Below are 15,692 nucleotides of genomic sequence, written 5' to 3'. Positions count from 1 at the left end.
TTTCCCTAATCATGGTGACTGTCTAGTCATAGGACAGCAGCCTACCTCGTCACTACAGATGCACCCACCATTCCAGTGGTTTGCTTTGGAGGTCCTGTAACCATGCAGAGGCAAACATCTGCTGGGACTACATGAACAATTGTGGCAGGCTAGGTGGCCATTTCGATTTTAAGCTTTGATTTCCAAAGCTCCGCATTTCTCTCTCCAGTTATCTCAGGTGCATGTATCAAGTCATGGGGGATCATTTCCCGGATTTTCTGAACCACCAGGAACGGAGTCTTATAACTATAACATTGTGGCTTCTCTCGGAATTTGAACATTTCATAATGATCACAATTCTACTATGCTGTTTCCAGAGTCACACACTCATATTATTCCCCACACCCAACTCCCATGATGTCTTCCAGGTTAATGTTTAAGTGTTAATTAAGTCTAGCTTCTCTTAAGAGATAAGGAAGTAAACAGGCTAGCCAGGATGACAAGGTTTCCAAGAGCAGACTTAAAGGAATGTTAATGCATCTTTCATAGTGGAGACAACACATTTATAAGCTCAGACTTAGTGTTACTATGGTAACAAAGCCTTATGCTACCTCACCTTCACTGCCTTCCTTTCACTGGCATCTATCTCTGTCATCAGGAAAGAGTCTCCTTGTGCTAATGGTTCTTTTTTTTTTTTTTTTGTCACCAAGAGAATACAAAGATTAAACACCTAATGAATAGAGAGTGTAAATTTCTTTATCTGCCTGAGAAGTGTGTTTTCAATAAGGAAGACTTAGTCAATAAGAGAGAAGTGTTCTCATTTAAGCTAACTTTCCAAACAAAAAATATTGGCTTTTTATTGTGCGTGAAGTGTGTGTTATCAGGGACTCTGTATCAAGTGCTTCGGTCTTTGTGGCCATCTTCTTAATGTTGACTGAGTGCTTCAGAAAGAGTCTCTGCAGATACTTAAGGTAAAAGAGCCTGGAAGATCTTATCAGGATAGGATTTAGATTCCTGGATTAAGGAGGGGTGCTGGAAATAACTTCTCAAAGAACATTAATAAGATGGGAAATTGTTCATACCAAAACACCAGAGCACCAAATTATTTCAATCATCCATCTTAAAAACAAAACACAACACAACAACATTATAAGACACGTGAAGAGAAAAGAAAGGCCGGAATGAGGAAAACATAGTAGAATTGTTGGGGGTTCACTGGAAGAAGCATGCCTTTCTTAGTCAGGGGAAGCACCCAGCGTGCCTCACACAGCCGTGATGTAGCTGTGTTTAAGTCAGTGCTACAGACTGCACAGCTATGCAAGAATTCATCTGAAACTTTTTCAAAATGGGTCAGCAGGCAGGATCTAGAGATGTCAATGGCATTAGCTCACCTCCCCAACTTTTACAGTCTATTCTTTGGAAATTTCGTGCATGTATACAAACATTTATAAACAATCATTTAGGGAATTGGGGCATAGTTCTCTCCAAACTGCTTCCAACTCTTTGTTGAGTGAAGTATTTTTGGGGGGTGTTCATGATGATCTTTTGTGGTGGAGGTCTTGGTCCATAAAACCACATTAATCTAGAATAAATTCATGGGTTCTCATCCTCTGTGGAAACAAAAGAAGAACCTATTATTCGAAGAAACATATTCTTATACCCAAATTTGAAGACAAGATACTTTTAAGATATATATGTTGGTTTAGCTTAGCAGCTTGCACAATGAAATGTGTCTCTGTACTTAGAGCTCCTTCACAGTCAAAAAATTCAAAGAAAACACAGTAATATACATAATCCAGACTCTCTGTGTATATTCCATCTTTACGTGGCATATTTTTCTTTACTCCTTTTAATCTATGACTGTCTGTACTCTGTCTCTTTAAAGACTTTACTTTAAAAAAAACATTTACTTCTTTTTATGTCTGTCTATATTCTTTTTCTTCTCTCTCCCAAGCCTACATACATTTATCTAACACTGTGACCCATTTAGATGTCTTTTTTAAAATCTGAATCTGTCTTTATTGTTCATCTGTAATTATTTTCTGCCTAGAAGCACCCCCCTCCCCATTTTTAATGCTAAATGCTAAGCAGGCATGGCTAGGGCCAACACGACCCTGCCTGCTTTTTCCATCCAGTCCAACACAGCTGAGGCATATTTGCCACCTCTGAGAGCCAAGTACATTGCCCCATTTTTAGGCACACCGTGGGTCTATGTTGCTATTAATCCAGTTATATCACTGTGCTCACAGACTCCATTTAAACGCTGGGTCTCCTGAAAGAGTCAGAGTTTGCACTGGCAGCACAGCACAGGAAGCAGCCATTTTGAAACTATGTGGAGTTTTTTGTCTGCTACCTCTGAATCAGGAAGACCTTTCTTAAAGAAGCTGAAGCATGCTACTAGGAAACAGAGCCCACCTGGAAAAAAAAAAAGGCGAGAGAGTCAACAAACTCAAAAAAAAATGCACAGGGGATTGTTGTGGGGAAATTGAAAAAATAAATCACAGGGACTTGTTGCTGGAAAGCACTTGTGGCAGCGGGCTGCCTGAAGGCAGAACCAGGCAGTCTGGGCAGATGAGTCTCGTGGCATTTGGAGCCCAGGTGCTTCTGGAGTTTGGGTGGCAGCTGGAGACTGTTTCAAAATGGCTACGACAGGAGACAGGAAAATGCTAAACTCACTCACAGGTCTGCTCTGGCCTGTGCTGGTGGGAAAAAAGGCACAGGCAAATGACTTTTTGTGTGGAAATTTGTACCCCAAATGTTGGGTGTCAGATTTTGCAAAATTAATAAAAATCCAGAGACAGATATTGGGATTCAACCCGAATATCAGAAAAGCAAAGTAGCCAAGCCACTAAGAGAGCTCTTAGCTCTATGCAAACTTAGGACTGAAAGAGAGCGAGTTCTTGTCTCATCCTGCCTTCTAGTCCTCTCTAGTGCTGGGATTAAAGGTGTGTGTGCCACCACTGCCCTGTCTCTATGGCTAACTAATGTGATTGCTGAGATTAAAGATGTGTGCTACCTCTGCTTGGCTTGTATGGCTGACCTGTATGACTAACATTGCTCTCTGTTCTTTAGGGAAGCTTTTTATTGTGAAAACAGTCAAAGTTAGTACAAACTTTTGTTCCAAATACCAATGGCCGATTATTCTCTAACAAAAATAACTGTATTAAATACAATGTGTATATAAATAAAAATGTTTGAATGAGCTTCATTGTTTCACATATTGATATATGCTAATAGGACACTGAGGTGGCTTGAATAAAATGGCTCCCATATGCTCATTGGGAGTGGCACAACTAAGAGGGTGTGGCCTTACTGAAGTAGGTGTGGCCTTGTTGGAGAAAGTTTGTCACTGGTGTTGAACTATGATGTTTCAAATGCTCAAGTCAGGTCCAGGATATCTCTCTCCTCCTGCTGCCTGCTGACCCAGATGTGGAACTCTCAACTACCTCTCTAATGCCGTGTCTGCCTGCATGCCACCGTTACAATAATGGAATAAACCTCTGAAATGTAGGCCAGCCCCAATTAAATGCTTTCCTTTATAAGAATTGCCATTGTCATGGTGTCTCTCCATAGAAACAGAACCCCTAAGACATCTCTTAAAACAAAAAGTAATTATTTATCATTTTAGGCAATTTATATATTTAGAAATCGCAGCTCTCTAAAGCTCAGGGAATATCGTCTCTTTCTGTGTTTTGTTTACTTGATTTGAACAGTGTCCTGCTTGAGACAGTCATGAGGGTGAGCTGCACACGACAGAGCAGCTCTAATAATAGCCTCCTCCAGGGTGACCAAAGGTGCTGAAGCAATGTCCAGCCTATGGTAGTCTGACTTTCTGCACTCAGCCACACATGGAGAGAAGATCTATTCCTCACCCCCTGGCAGGAGCATTGGTGGACCCTGGTAGCAACTCCTAAATTGGTAGATGAACAAGAGGAAGGCAGACAAATTTGTTTAATCAGAGCTGTATGAGACATGAAGACTTCAGAAATGAAACCAAGGGATCAAGGCAAGTGTTTTTAGGGACAGTCATGCAGAGTAAGGTGTGATTTGAGACCCAAAGGAAAGCACATAATGGTGACAAACTGGAAGGAAGTCAGACTATTATCTCTGGGTCTCCTTGGACCTAGGGACATTTTCTCTTTTTGAATTCATGAAGGACACATGTGACATGAGAATCTTCGAATAGGACAAAAGTGAATGCTAAATATCACCTACCAACGTCTGCAGTTTTCCCTAAGGTGTCCTGTTTAGGGATCTGTATTCTGAGCCTAGCCATCCACACAAGGGCTCTGAATGCAGTACTCCTGCTACTGATGGGTTTCTACTAATGAGCAAGGCTTACATCTTATAATTCCTGCCCCTAATTTCATTTCCACTGCTGTAGTAAGATGGCCCCAACAAAGAGCAAGTTAGCAGAGTGAGGGTTTGTTTGAGCTGAATACCAGGTTACTGTCTACTGTTGGAGGAGAGTCAAGGTGGCAGGAACTTGTAACAACTAATAACATATCCACAATTAAGCAGAGAGAAATAAATGTGTGCATGCTTATTACACAGTTAGCTTTGCAGTGTGTGTTGCTCACTTTCAGGCTGGGTATCCTCACATCAATTAAGGGAATCCAGACACTTCCTCCACAGATGTGCTGATATGCACAGTCCCTTTTGAGACTTTTCTCAGGAGATTTTAGCTTGGGTCAAAGAGCCAATTAAACCTAGCCAGGACAGTCCATATCCCTGTTTCTCTTAAGCATCGCTATTCCCCAGGTACTGTATTCTGTTTTCATTTGCTTTTGATGAGTGCAGGCCTTCTTCTTCTGACCAGACAGATTGACCAGATCACATAAAGAGTTCTCTTGCTTATCGCTCACAGTGATGCTGAGGTAGAGTGAGGATACAGACTGAGGTCTCTGATTTCATGACTGAAACACCTGCTCTTCTTTTTAGTATTTTTTTATTAAAAAAGTTTTCTATACAATAGAGTCTGTCTATGATTTTCCCTTCCCTCTGTTAGTCTCAAATCCTCCCAACTTTCCTATCCATCCAACTACATGCTTTTTCTTTCTTTCTCAATTAAAAAAACAAACAGGCAAGCAAGCAAACAAAAACTCACAAGAAACACACAAACACATTCTCACACATGCACAAACTAATCATCACAAAACCACAAAATCTAAAACCATTAATCTAAGACCAATAAGACAAAGACAAAAAAATGCCCAAATAAAACAATATGCGACAGAGAGCCTCCAAAAATATCATTTAATTGAATTTGTGTTGGTTATCTACTTCTGGGCATAGGAGTTACTCTGCAGTGTTCTTAATAAACTGAGTGAGACTCCATTAGAATAAATTATTGTTTTCTTTTTGAGTGCGTGACGTGGGAGTCCCCTCTGTATTCTGTGACTAGCAGTAATGAATAAAGAAACTGCTTGGGACCTATAGCAATGCAGAACTGAGGTAGGCAGGGAAAGCAAGGCTGAAGACTAGAAGAAAGAAGGGTGGAGTGAGAGAGATGCCATGGAGTCGCTGCCAGAGTCATATATGCAGAAACTTTGCCAGTAAGTCACTGCCACATGGTGATACACAAATTAACGAAGATGGGTTGAATTAATATGTAAGAGTTAGCCAATAAGAAGCTACACCTAATGGGTCAAGCAGTGATTTAATTAAAATGGTTTCTATGTGATTATTCCGAGTCTAAGCTATCCAAGCAGCTGGAATGAACAAGTGGCCTCTTTCTCACTATACAAGTGTGTATAGTGTGTCCATTTTAGCTAGCTTCTTGACTAGGGTAAGAGGCTGTGTCCAATTTCCCCTCTCACTGCTGGCTTGATGGGGATCTGATTTGAATATGCGCAGGCCTTAGACATGTTGCCACAGTCTCTGTGAGTTCATATGTACATTAGCTCTGTTGTATCTGGAGGACACTGAGTCCTTGAAGTCATTCATCCCTTTTGGTTCTTATATTAACCTTTCCACAGAGATCCCTGAGCCTTAAGGAAATGAGGAAAAGAATTTGATAGCGATATCCCATTTAGGGCAGAGTGCTCCATAGTGTCTCACTGTGCACATTTTCCAGGTATGGCTATCTCTATTAGGCTTCATACACTACAAGAAGAAGCTTCTCTGATGGTGGCTGAATGAGGCACAGATATATGTGTATACCAGAACGTGATTGGAATTAATTTTACTGCTATGTTCCTCTAGCAGAACAGTGGTACTTTATTTTCCCCTGGTCTCCTGACCTATCCAGTCTCAGGTTCTTGACACTGAGCAATATCAGGCATGGGTTCCATCTCATGGAGCGGGCCTTAAATCCAATCAGAGAATGAAGATGAGACAAGGGATTTTTAATATCCTCTCATCCCATCTGAGACAAACATTTAAAAATACTAGCTTGTCCTGCTAACATCTACAGGACGAGTGTGGAACTCGTAACAGAGCCATGAACACTAGCAGAGACCTTAATGAAGAAGAATGGACCTCAACAATAACAGTTCCCAAATACTTGGAGTCATTTCTTGGTCTTCACATATAATTTAACATTTATTTATCCCAATGTAGTGTCCTTTATTTGTAAACGCTTAAATCTTATAGCTGAGCTATGGTTCCAATGACAGAAGGAAAAACATTTCAACAAGATGGAAATACTAAAATTAAACTAGAAGAAATTGGAGTAAGATGAAGTAACAGGTGTTAGCCTTTCTTCTACACGTCTCAAGACTGAAAGAGAGAAGAGAAACGCTCTTGTTATTGTACACATATGCCAAGGGAAGTAAAAAAAAAAAAACCTGGCCAAGTTGTGCCATGAGTCTCACAAAGGCAGACAGAAATCTTCACTTGCCTAGAGAGTGAAGTTCTAGGTTGCTCAGGCACAAGCCAGCTTTTAGAAGGTGGCTGGCATAAGCCTACATGGTCATCTAATCATGCCATCCTCTGGGAACACTAATGTAGCTAAATCCAGGATTTGGGTTTGGTTTAGTTGTAAATCAGAAGAATGCTACGTGGTTCTGCAACCTTGTTCAAGAGTTTATTTGCCCTTGCATTAAAAAATAACTTGAGTTATTCTCAACGGATTCATTAGAAAACTGATGTTTCTGGTTTATAGCTATTTTGCCTGGCAGATGGGATCTGGCATTTTTCTTATACTGCATTTTTTGAGCTAAGTATATATGTTGGAATAGCAATATACTCACCCATGAACAAAAAAAGCAACATTCATATTGCAATGAGATTACATTATTTGGCATCTACTGTCCACACATGTTCATTTGGCAATGGCTTGTCCAAGCCAATTATAGCCACAAGGGGAGTAGGTGTTTGAATTTTAAACAAGGAACTCTGGCTTTTCTGAGAGAGAAGGAGCTTTCTGATGGGTGGATCAGTCTCTAACTCATTTTGAATGCAGCAGCCAACTTCATAAATCATCCATTGCACAAAAACTTGAGTGCTGGTGAAGCCCCTAGAAAAGTTTCTCTATGTTAAATGAGTCTTTAAGGACAAATGGCTTCACCATGTAAGAATCCAGGATATCCAAAGCAAGAAAAACAGCATGGCAATGTGGCAAGTTCCCTATTTCAGCCCCGTGTGGTTGGAGGGCAGAGGGGGAACGGTGCCAGCCCAGGGCAGAAAGGTGGGAAGGAACAGGAGAGAAGGGGCTTTCTGCCCCCTAAGAGCCACCATCTGAGATTTCCAGTGTAGTCACTCTGCTTTACATTGGTAAAACTTGAGAAACAGTACATCATACTTCCCCAAACGTAGAAGGAAAGTGAAGTACCTGCCCTGTCACACTGTAATTCTATATCGTGGGTTAGAAGCTAACTGGACAATCAGGAGGCACAAAATCTGTCTGCAAATATCATAGAGACACTAGGAATCCAAACAGAGAACACCATGAGCAGAATGTTCTATTGTATCCCTTTCGTTGTGAGTGCTGATGATTTGGTTGGTGACTGGCAGAGAACAGATCACAGATACAAAGATGGAGTCGCCACTTTATCTAAGCTTAGCGTCATTTAATCAGTAGTCATAGATATACCAAAAATACCCCCAAGCAAGAAGCTCACAGGCACATATTTTTATGCACTAAAAATAAAGTTGAATAAAAACGTGACTATTCATGTGTTTGAGATGCAGTATTAAATATATAGATACAGTTAGTTCTGTGGTATGGTTCCATTTTAACATAGATATATCAAAAGTTTATAATTCTAAAAGCTGGAGAGATGACCCAGTAGTTTAGAGCGCTTTCTGCTTCTGTGGAGGATGTAGGCTTGGTCACCAGCATGCACACCCAATGACTCACAACTACCTGTGACTGCAATTCCAGGGGATCCAACGCCGCCTTCTGGCCTCCTCAGACATGTTCACATATATTGTGCACACACACGCACACACACACAAACACATACACACAAAATTTAAAAATCAGCAAATCTTTTTTAAAACGGTGGCCTTTTCCAAGTATGCAGCTGGAGATTTTCATCCTATGCAATGCTGCTTTAGAATTGCATGCACGCCATGAACAGGGGATTGGCCTTTGGGTCAGGACCCTGAGCTCTGTCCTACTCAATGACAATGTGACCTCAGCTAGCTATTAAGTTCCTTGAGTCCCAACTTAATTATCTGGTATTGAGAAAAATGAGGTTTTTACTCATATCTTTCAAACAGTTATCGAGAAGATTAACTAAAAATGTTTTAAAGATATGAGTAAAAGCCTCATTTTACTGGTACATGGTATATACTAAGACGCTGATAAATTCTACAGTCTATTATGCAGTTATTATCATCAAATCACAAAGATAAATATTATAATCAACACTAGAAGGAAGATAAGGAAAAAAATCTTTATGCCTAAACCAGCTGACTCAATGTAGTTTGCTAGGTGAAATGATGATTAAAGTGGTAATATTAAGACAATGTAATACTTAGTATCTAAGTTTAGTGCTTAGAATTTTACACTTTCTCTGTGAACTACAAAAATGAGAAATTTTCTTATGGTTAATAAGGAAAAGAAAGGGAAAGAAAACATAAAAATATATAAAACATTGGATAGAAGCATGTGCAAAAGTTCATGCCAACATAGATTAAGGAGATGAGGTTGGGAAGGGAAATGAATCCAAAATACTAAGTGTTCACAACAAATGCATCCAAATATCAGCAGTCAAAACTCTAAAATGGATGTTATTCAATCTTTTTAGATCACATATTTTTATGATATATACAATTATTCCAAATACCAAGCAATTCAATGTGTAAATTAATATTTGGATTATGGTTGAAACTAATTTTCATACACATTGTTACAGTAAAAATATCATGGGCATATTTGTGGCAAATGAGAATCATTTTTATAATATTTTTTGAAAATATAATGTGTATAGATGTATATTCTCTATTTTTTTATAATTACAGATGCATAGACTGAAATTAGTTCACATATTTACCTTTTGATCAATAACTTATTAAATAAATTTGAGAGGACTAGTCCCGAAATGATGGAGTAACATACTGAAAATAGGGAAGGTCCTATTACTTCATTGATTTTTAGATAACCTTTCTTTAAGTTTGCATTTCCTTAGATGTTTCTTATTTCATAGTCTCACTAACAAAGTTTCTTTAAAAATTCAATGCCCAGTAACTCTACAGTCCAACATGGTCTAAGTATCATAAAATATATTGATAAAATATCTCAGCATGGTTATGATGCATACTCAAAGAGTTATTTATTTTTTTCATTATTTGTACAAAGTTTAAAATTTTTATATTAAATGCACACAATAAAGTTACAACTTATCTCAGTGGTATTAATCCCCACTGCTACCACACTAAGTATCCTGGCTATTTGCACTTCAGCTGGAGCATCACTGAGCACAGATAAACCACCTCTTCATACAAGCTGGAGCATCACGGAGTGCAGATAAACCATCTCTTCATACAAGCTTGAAAGTGCATCTTTCAAAGTGTACATGCAGCGGGAGCATTGATTTCTATTGATTCTTTCTGAATTTTCTTTCCTAGATCTCTGTTGAATAAAGAAACACTGGGCAACGTGCATGGCTAGTCATATTTCTACAGAATAGGTTCATAAACACTTTCTGTGGTTTCCATTACAAATTCCTTTACACTAATGGAAAAATGATAAACTTGATGTAGTTTTCCTTATGGCTAGAATCATACCCTTATGGGGTATTAGCCAATAATGTTTCTCAAAGAGTCCTTTGACACTTACGTAATAACTTCAAAGAAAAACTCATGTTTCTGTAGTCTAAATCTGTGACTTACCTTTCTCATTCATTACAGAAATTGATAGCTGAGAGAAATTTAGGTATTATTAAAATAAGTTGGTGAAAGACTCTTTCTTCTAAGATAGGGTTTCACACTAGAACCCAGGATGTCCTGGAAAGCCCCATGCAGCCTATGGGGGCTTTGAGTTCTCAATGTCACTCCTGCCTGAGCTTCCACCATGGTGGGATAGGACACAATAACATGCGTGGAAGGGAAGATGTTGGTCTACCCATAATCTCCAAAGGAGATTTTCAATACAAAGCTTGAGTAATATGCACCAAAGAACCTTTAAATAATTACAATTCAACTATAATCATGTGACCACAAACTTGTCACTAAGTTTAGTCTCTGTCTGTTGCGCTCAAACACAGTGTGTATATTTATGTTAGTGACTGCACACATTTGTAATTCAGAACACATTCTGTAACATGTAGTTCACTGACTTTATGCAAACAGGCCATCAAAAGGCAAACTGTGAGAGGACCTGAGAGATAAGACAGAAGGTGTTAGTACTATAACCTTCTCCTTGAAGGGTTTATCTCTGAGCTTGAATTTCGCTGCCTGGAAAAGGAAAGGAAAAATCTGTGGGGATCAGTCTCTCCAGCTCTGCCCTTTCATGATTGTAGCTGCCAGAAGTCTCTGCTCTTTCTGGGCAGAGGAAGCCCTGAATGAATGAGTAAGGAACAGATCAAGCCCAGAGTAAGTGTGTATCGTTGACATGGTGCTGGCATGTCAGGACCTAAAGTTGTATGGCAAAAACCTTCTCCATGGGATGAAGCTCCAAGGGATGGCAAAGCCTTCCTCTGGTCTGAATACAAATATCGACAGTGTGTACAAGAAGGAGAGCTTACTAAAGATCGTCCAGTGTGTTTACAGTCTGAGACTGTTCCCTAAGAGAGCTCCCACTAAATCGTCCCCTGTATTGTGAATAATAAAGTGCTGAAGCTGCCACGTCGTTGGAGTGCGCATGTCCCGCCTGCCTCTGACTTTTCTGTGTGTGTATCTGTGTATGCTATTTCTTTGATCCCTTGTCTCCTCAGTCATGTTCCCAGTATCAAATTCATGCAGCAAATAGCGCCGCTTGTTGTTACACCTTGCTTTTGCTTGACTCTCATCCATTATATGAAAAACATAAGGTACTTACTGCATTGGACCCAGACCATGAAAATTTGAAATTTGATTTCATTTTTGATTTTTTCTTTTTAGATTTGAATATACGTGCATAAAATCATATAGAACTGAAAGTTTCTGTAAGAAAGATGTTGTGGATACAGCATTCTACAAATGTATTTGCTATAGTTTACGACATTTCAACAAAAGATATCTCAAATTTACTATACTGAAAATAATTCTTCTCTAACACTCAACAGCACCAACATGAATACAATCACATATGTGTGTGTGCATTGTGTGCATGTGTCCTGGGTACACACAAACCTCTCTCTGTGTGTGCAAGTGTGTGTGTGCATGCACATGCCTGTGTCTTCAAGGCTTTGACAAATTTATGGTTTAAAATTCTGTTAACTACAGATGATGTATTAAATATCAGAACAAAGCCCATTAGATAGCAATGCATAGGCCATAGCATGTATAGCACAACTAGAAAGCCCAACAATTTATTTATCTATTTGCTGATTCTCAGAAAGCAATTGCATCAAGTCTATAAGATACATAACATAATTTCTTTGGAATTTTTAAATAAACCTTACCAGTTTATTTTCAAAATGGAATATGTAAAATTACTGTAAAATAACCAGATATTAGTTTTGGTCTTGTGTTTTGTAATACTTTTATTCTGACACCCACTACTGTATAATGACATTCTGTTTAAGCACAATAATTTTGTTTCATATCTTCCTATCTTAAATGGTTTCAAAACACTCAATTTCTCCTATTAATCAGAAAAACAAGAATGGCAAATCTTTATAAAAATCTATCTCACCAGTTTGTTCTGTGTTTAGAAAGTCTCCCTTTGAGAAGCCCTTGCTGGGTTTCAGGACTGATGGGGAACTTTGTGGCTACCCCCTATAGCTGATGCAGGCAGTTATTGCAACACTAGAAATGTCTTAACAGGGACCAGCGAGATGGCTCAGTGGTTAAGAGTACATTTGCTCTTGTAGAAGTCCTAGGCTTGATTCCTAGCACTCAGAGGGCAACTGACAACTGTCTGTAACTCCAGTTCCAGGGAATGTAACACCCTTTTCTGGCCTCCATAGGCATTTCTTACAAGTGGCCCACAGATACACTTGAAAATGAAACACCCACAACACATAAAATAAGTATAAATACATTTTAAACTGTAAGCAGAGTATCCAGATTAACAGAGTTCTGAGGCCTCACTCAAAATTTACCTTCATTTACCAAAGAGGTAAAACCTTCTTGGGTTTACTCCCTCCATCCATCTCTCTCTCTCTCTGTCTGTCTCTCTGTCTCTGTCTCTCTCTGTCCCTCTCTCTCTCTCTCTCTCTCTCTCTCTCTCTCTCTCTCTCTCTCTCTCTCTCTCTCTCTGTGTGTGTGTGTGTGTGTCTCACTGAGGGCCTCTGTGTATTTCAAACTAGCATCATGATCATGGCATTCCTGTCTCAGTGTCCTTAGCACTCAGATAGCAGAATTATATCATATTTAAAAAGCAATCTATTTTATTTTTTGGATATTTTTGAGAATTGCTTACCTTAAAATAAACCAGATTTTTAGAAATATCTACAATTGCATTTTCTACACTTAGAGCTCAGAGGGCAGAAGAAGGAGCAGGAAGATTGTAAGAGCCCGCACACTCGAACCCCTGTCACTGAGCAGGACAAAGGTGTGCACCTGTGAATCCTCAACAGTATGACTGTGTGCAAAAGACCTACGAAAATCACACCAGTCTACATTCCAACATGGATGGAGGAAAATTTCACAGTGTCTCATCCCTAGAAGTGAAGCTACAGAGGTCAGGCTAGTGAGGCGGGGGAGTCAAATTGGGTTTTTGTTTCTTTCTAGAGACAAGACCCCAATTCTAAGTGATCAATACTAACTGGACTGATTAGTAAGCAAATACAGAAAAGATGGCTCTGAATTTGAGAGCGGCACAGCAGGAGTGGGGGAGGTGAAAAGGAGGCAAAGGCAGTAACCCCCAATCCCCTCTCACTCACGGGGAACACTTACATCCACCAAAAGAGAAGGTGTAGGTACTGAATGCTGAAAATGACAGTGCTATTGTGAGGATGCGGGAATGTTCTCTGCTCTCTTTCTCTGCTGAGGCTTCCTAAGTTGCCATCACATTGGAGGACTAACACTTGAGGGTGTGAAGAGTTATATGCATTTATTTAAATATGAAGAGTATTTTTAAAGCATTTTTACATAACATTAAAACATGAAATGGTTAAATATTTCATTAACTAATGACGTAAGATTTGGTAATGAGAGAATATGGTCAGTATTTGGAAGAGTGTAGGAAGAGGTGTGCTCTGGTCAACCATACAGGGCAGGCAGTGGTGGCACACACCTTTAATCCCAGCAGCCACACCAGTCAGCCATACAGGACAGGCAGTGGTGACACACACCTTTAATCCCAGCACTAGAGAGGAATATAAAGCAGGATGAGACAGGAACTCACTCTTTTTCAGTCTGAAGATTTCTCTAGTGGTTTGGCAGGTTTGCTTGTCTGATCTTCAGGTTGTATCCCTCCCCCCAAATAAAAGAGGTGTGTTAGGGCTGGAGAGAAGACTTGGTGGTTGAGTGTTTACTGTTCTTCTAGAAGGTCTGAGTTAGGTTTCCAGCACCCACATCAGGCAGATATCAACTACCTGTAACTCTAACTCAACGGATACCCAATGTCTCTATCCTCCTGGGGCATCTGCATCCATGGGCACATTCACATCCATCTACCCACGCATAAACAAAATTAAAACTAATTTAGAAAAAGAGAAGATGCCTGCCCCTTTCAAGCATATAGTTTAGACTTTTGTTATTTGTACTGGCATCCTTTTACTTAGAAACACTGGAATTTCAAGAGGAAAGCTGAATACAGTTTCCACATGATTAGCTAAAAGGGGCAAATTTTGGAATCTTTTTGAAAACTATTTTAAAAGCTCAGCTATACTCTTTTTTTTTTCTTTTCTTATTACAGAGCCATGAAATGTTATTTCAACTGGACTGCAAACACAACTTCCAGAGCGTAAGACACTTGCTAGTATTTGCTTGCTTCATCAAAATGCTCTTTTAAATTCTCGCTACATCTCTATTCCTGCGTCCCAAAGAAACCGAGGTGAAGGAGGCCCAGCAGAGGCCAAACCTCCTTCCTGTTTCTAACAAAGGAAATGCCTTCCTGCCACTAAGTTTTGGAATGATTTCCAAGTTCTCTAAAAATAATTTAACCCATGTCAAAAGGCTGCCTCTTCTGAAAAACGCAATAAATGAATGTAAAAGTCAGAGAATGCAGGGAAAGTTAGGTGCTATGCTGAAATGCTATAACACAGGCATGTCGACGCAGACTTAAATTAGTGAGCACATGTCCATGCCTCTGCCCTCTTCTCTTGAAACTGGAGCTATATTATTGTAGAAAAGCATAATAATCTCCACTCTGATCTTGTGTTTTAAATGGGAAGCCTGAGACTTTGCCGCACGGGCACTTCTGTAAAGAGGTTAAATATTATGAGTGGATATACTGCCTTCAAGGGTCAGCCTCTCTGCATTCAAAGGACAGGATATACAGTGAAGTGAAACAGGAGCTGGAATACATAAATCATCCCAATGACAAGGATTCTAATTTGACACTGAACTTTAGCTTGAGGAGGATGTGTCTATTAAATTATGGGCCATTTTAAACAATAGCTAGATTCTTTACAGTGTTGTAGAAATTACAGCGTGGTAGTCAAATCACAGTTCTCAGGAACTGCGTAGATTGTTTAAAGGACATTTTAAAATATGTGTATGTGCATTTGTTGGGGGAAGGTGTGTGCACATGAGTGTGGGTGCTGACAGATGCCAGGGGCATCAGATCTCCTGCATGGGAATGCTAGGCGGTCCTTAGCCGCCCCACCTGGCACTATGGTCCATCCTTCACAGCAGCATGTTCTCTTAGTCTTGAGCCATCTCTCCAGCCCCCTGCTTAGCTTTTTATGTGGAGAATGAATGGTATGCTTCCTTTGTTTTAAAAAAAAACATGGAGTTTCAATAGACTAATTTCTTAAATGACATATTGTTAAAAGTGTTCGTCATTTATAAATATTGTTTAATCCTCTTAAAGCCATCTGCAGGAAAATTAGATTTTGTACACTTTGTACTGTGACTTTTCTTCAGATTAATACTGATTGCTTGTTAGTCCACCTGTGATATCTTGCTCTTAATAATTTTCCTTACTTTACCAGTCAGCAAGAACTTATGGCAAATCACCATAGCTCCCCTTCTTTGTAAAAACTTACCAGTTACCGCTTACCTCCTTCACA

The 15,692-nt window shown here is 39.5% G+C and overlaps 1 protein-coding gene across 1 annotated transcript in view; it reads left to right on the top strand.

Moving 5' to 3' along the window:
* The window catches only part of LOC126499328 (uncharacterized), a 45,512-nt gene extending 31,061 nt beyond the window's left edge, over positions 1 to 14,451 (top strand). Inside the window, exon 4 of the mRNA XM_050138497.1 lies at positions 14,375 to 14,451. Coding sequence (XP_049994454.1) covers positions 14,375 to 14,426 — 52 coding nt within the window. The 3' untranslated portion in view covers positions 14,427 to 14,451. The remainder of the gene's footprint in view (positions 1 to 14,374) is intronic.
* The last annotated feature ends 1,241 nt before the right edge of the window (positions 14,452 to 15,692 follow it).

The sequence above is a fragment of the Alexandromys fortis genome, unplaced genomic scaffold (genome assembly GCF_014885135.2).
Source record: "Alexandromys fortis isolate MF-2015 unplaced genomic scaffold, M_Fortis_MF-2015_v1.1 scaffold_15, whole genome shotgun sequence".
In the NCBI taxonomy this organism is placed as follows: domain Eukaryota; kingdom Metazoa; phylum Chordata; class Mammalia; order Rodentia; family Cricetidae; genus Alexandromys; species Alexandromys fortis.
This window is presented reverse-complemented; position numbering and strand designations above follow the sequence as displayed.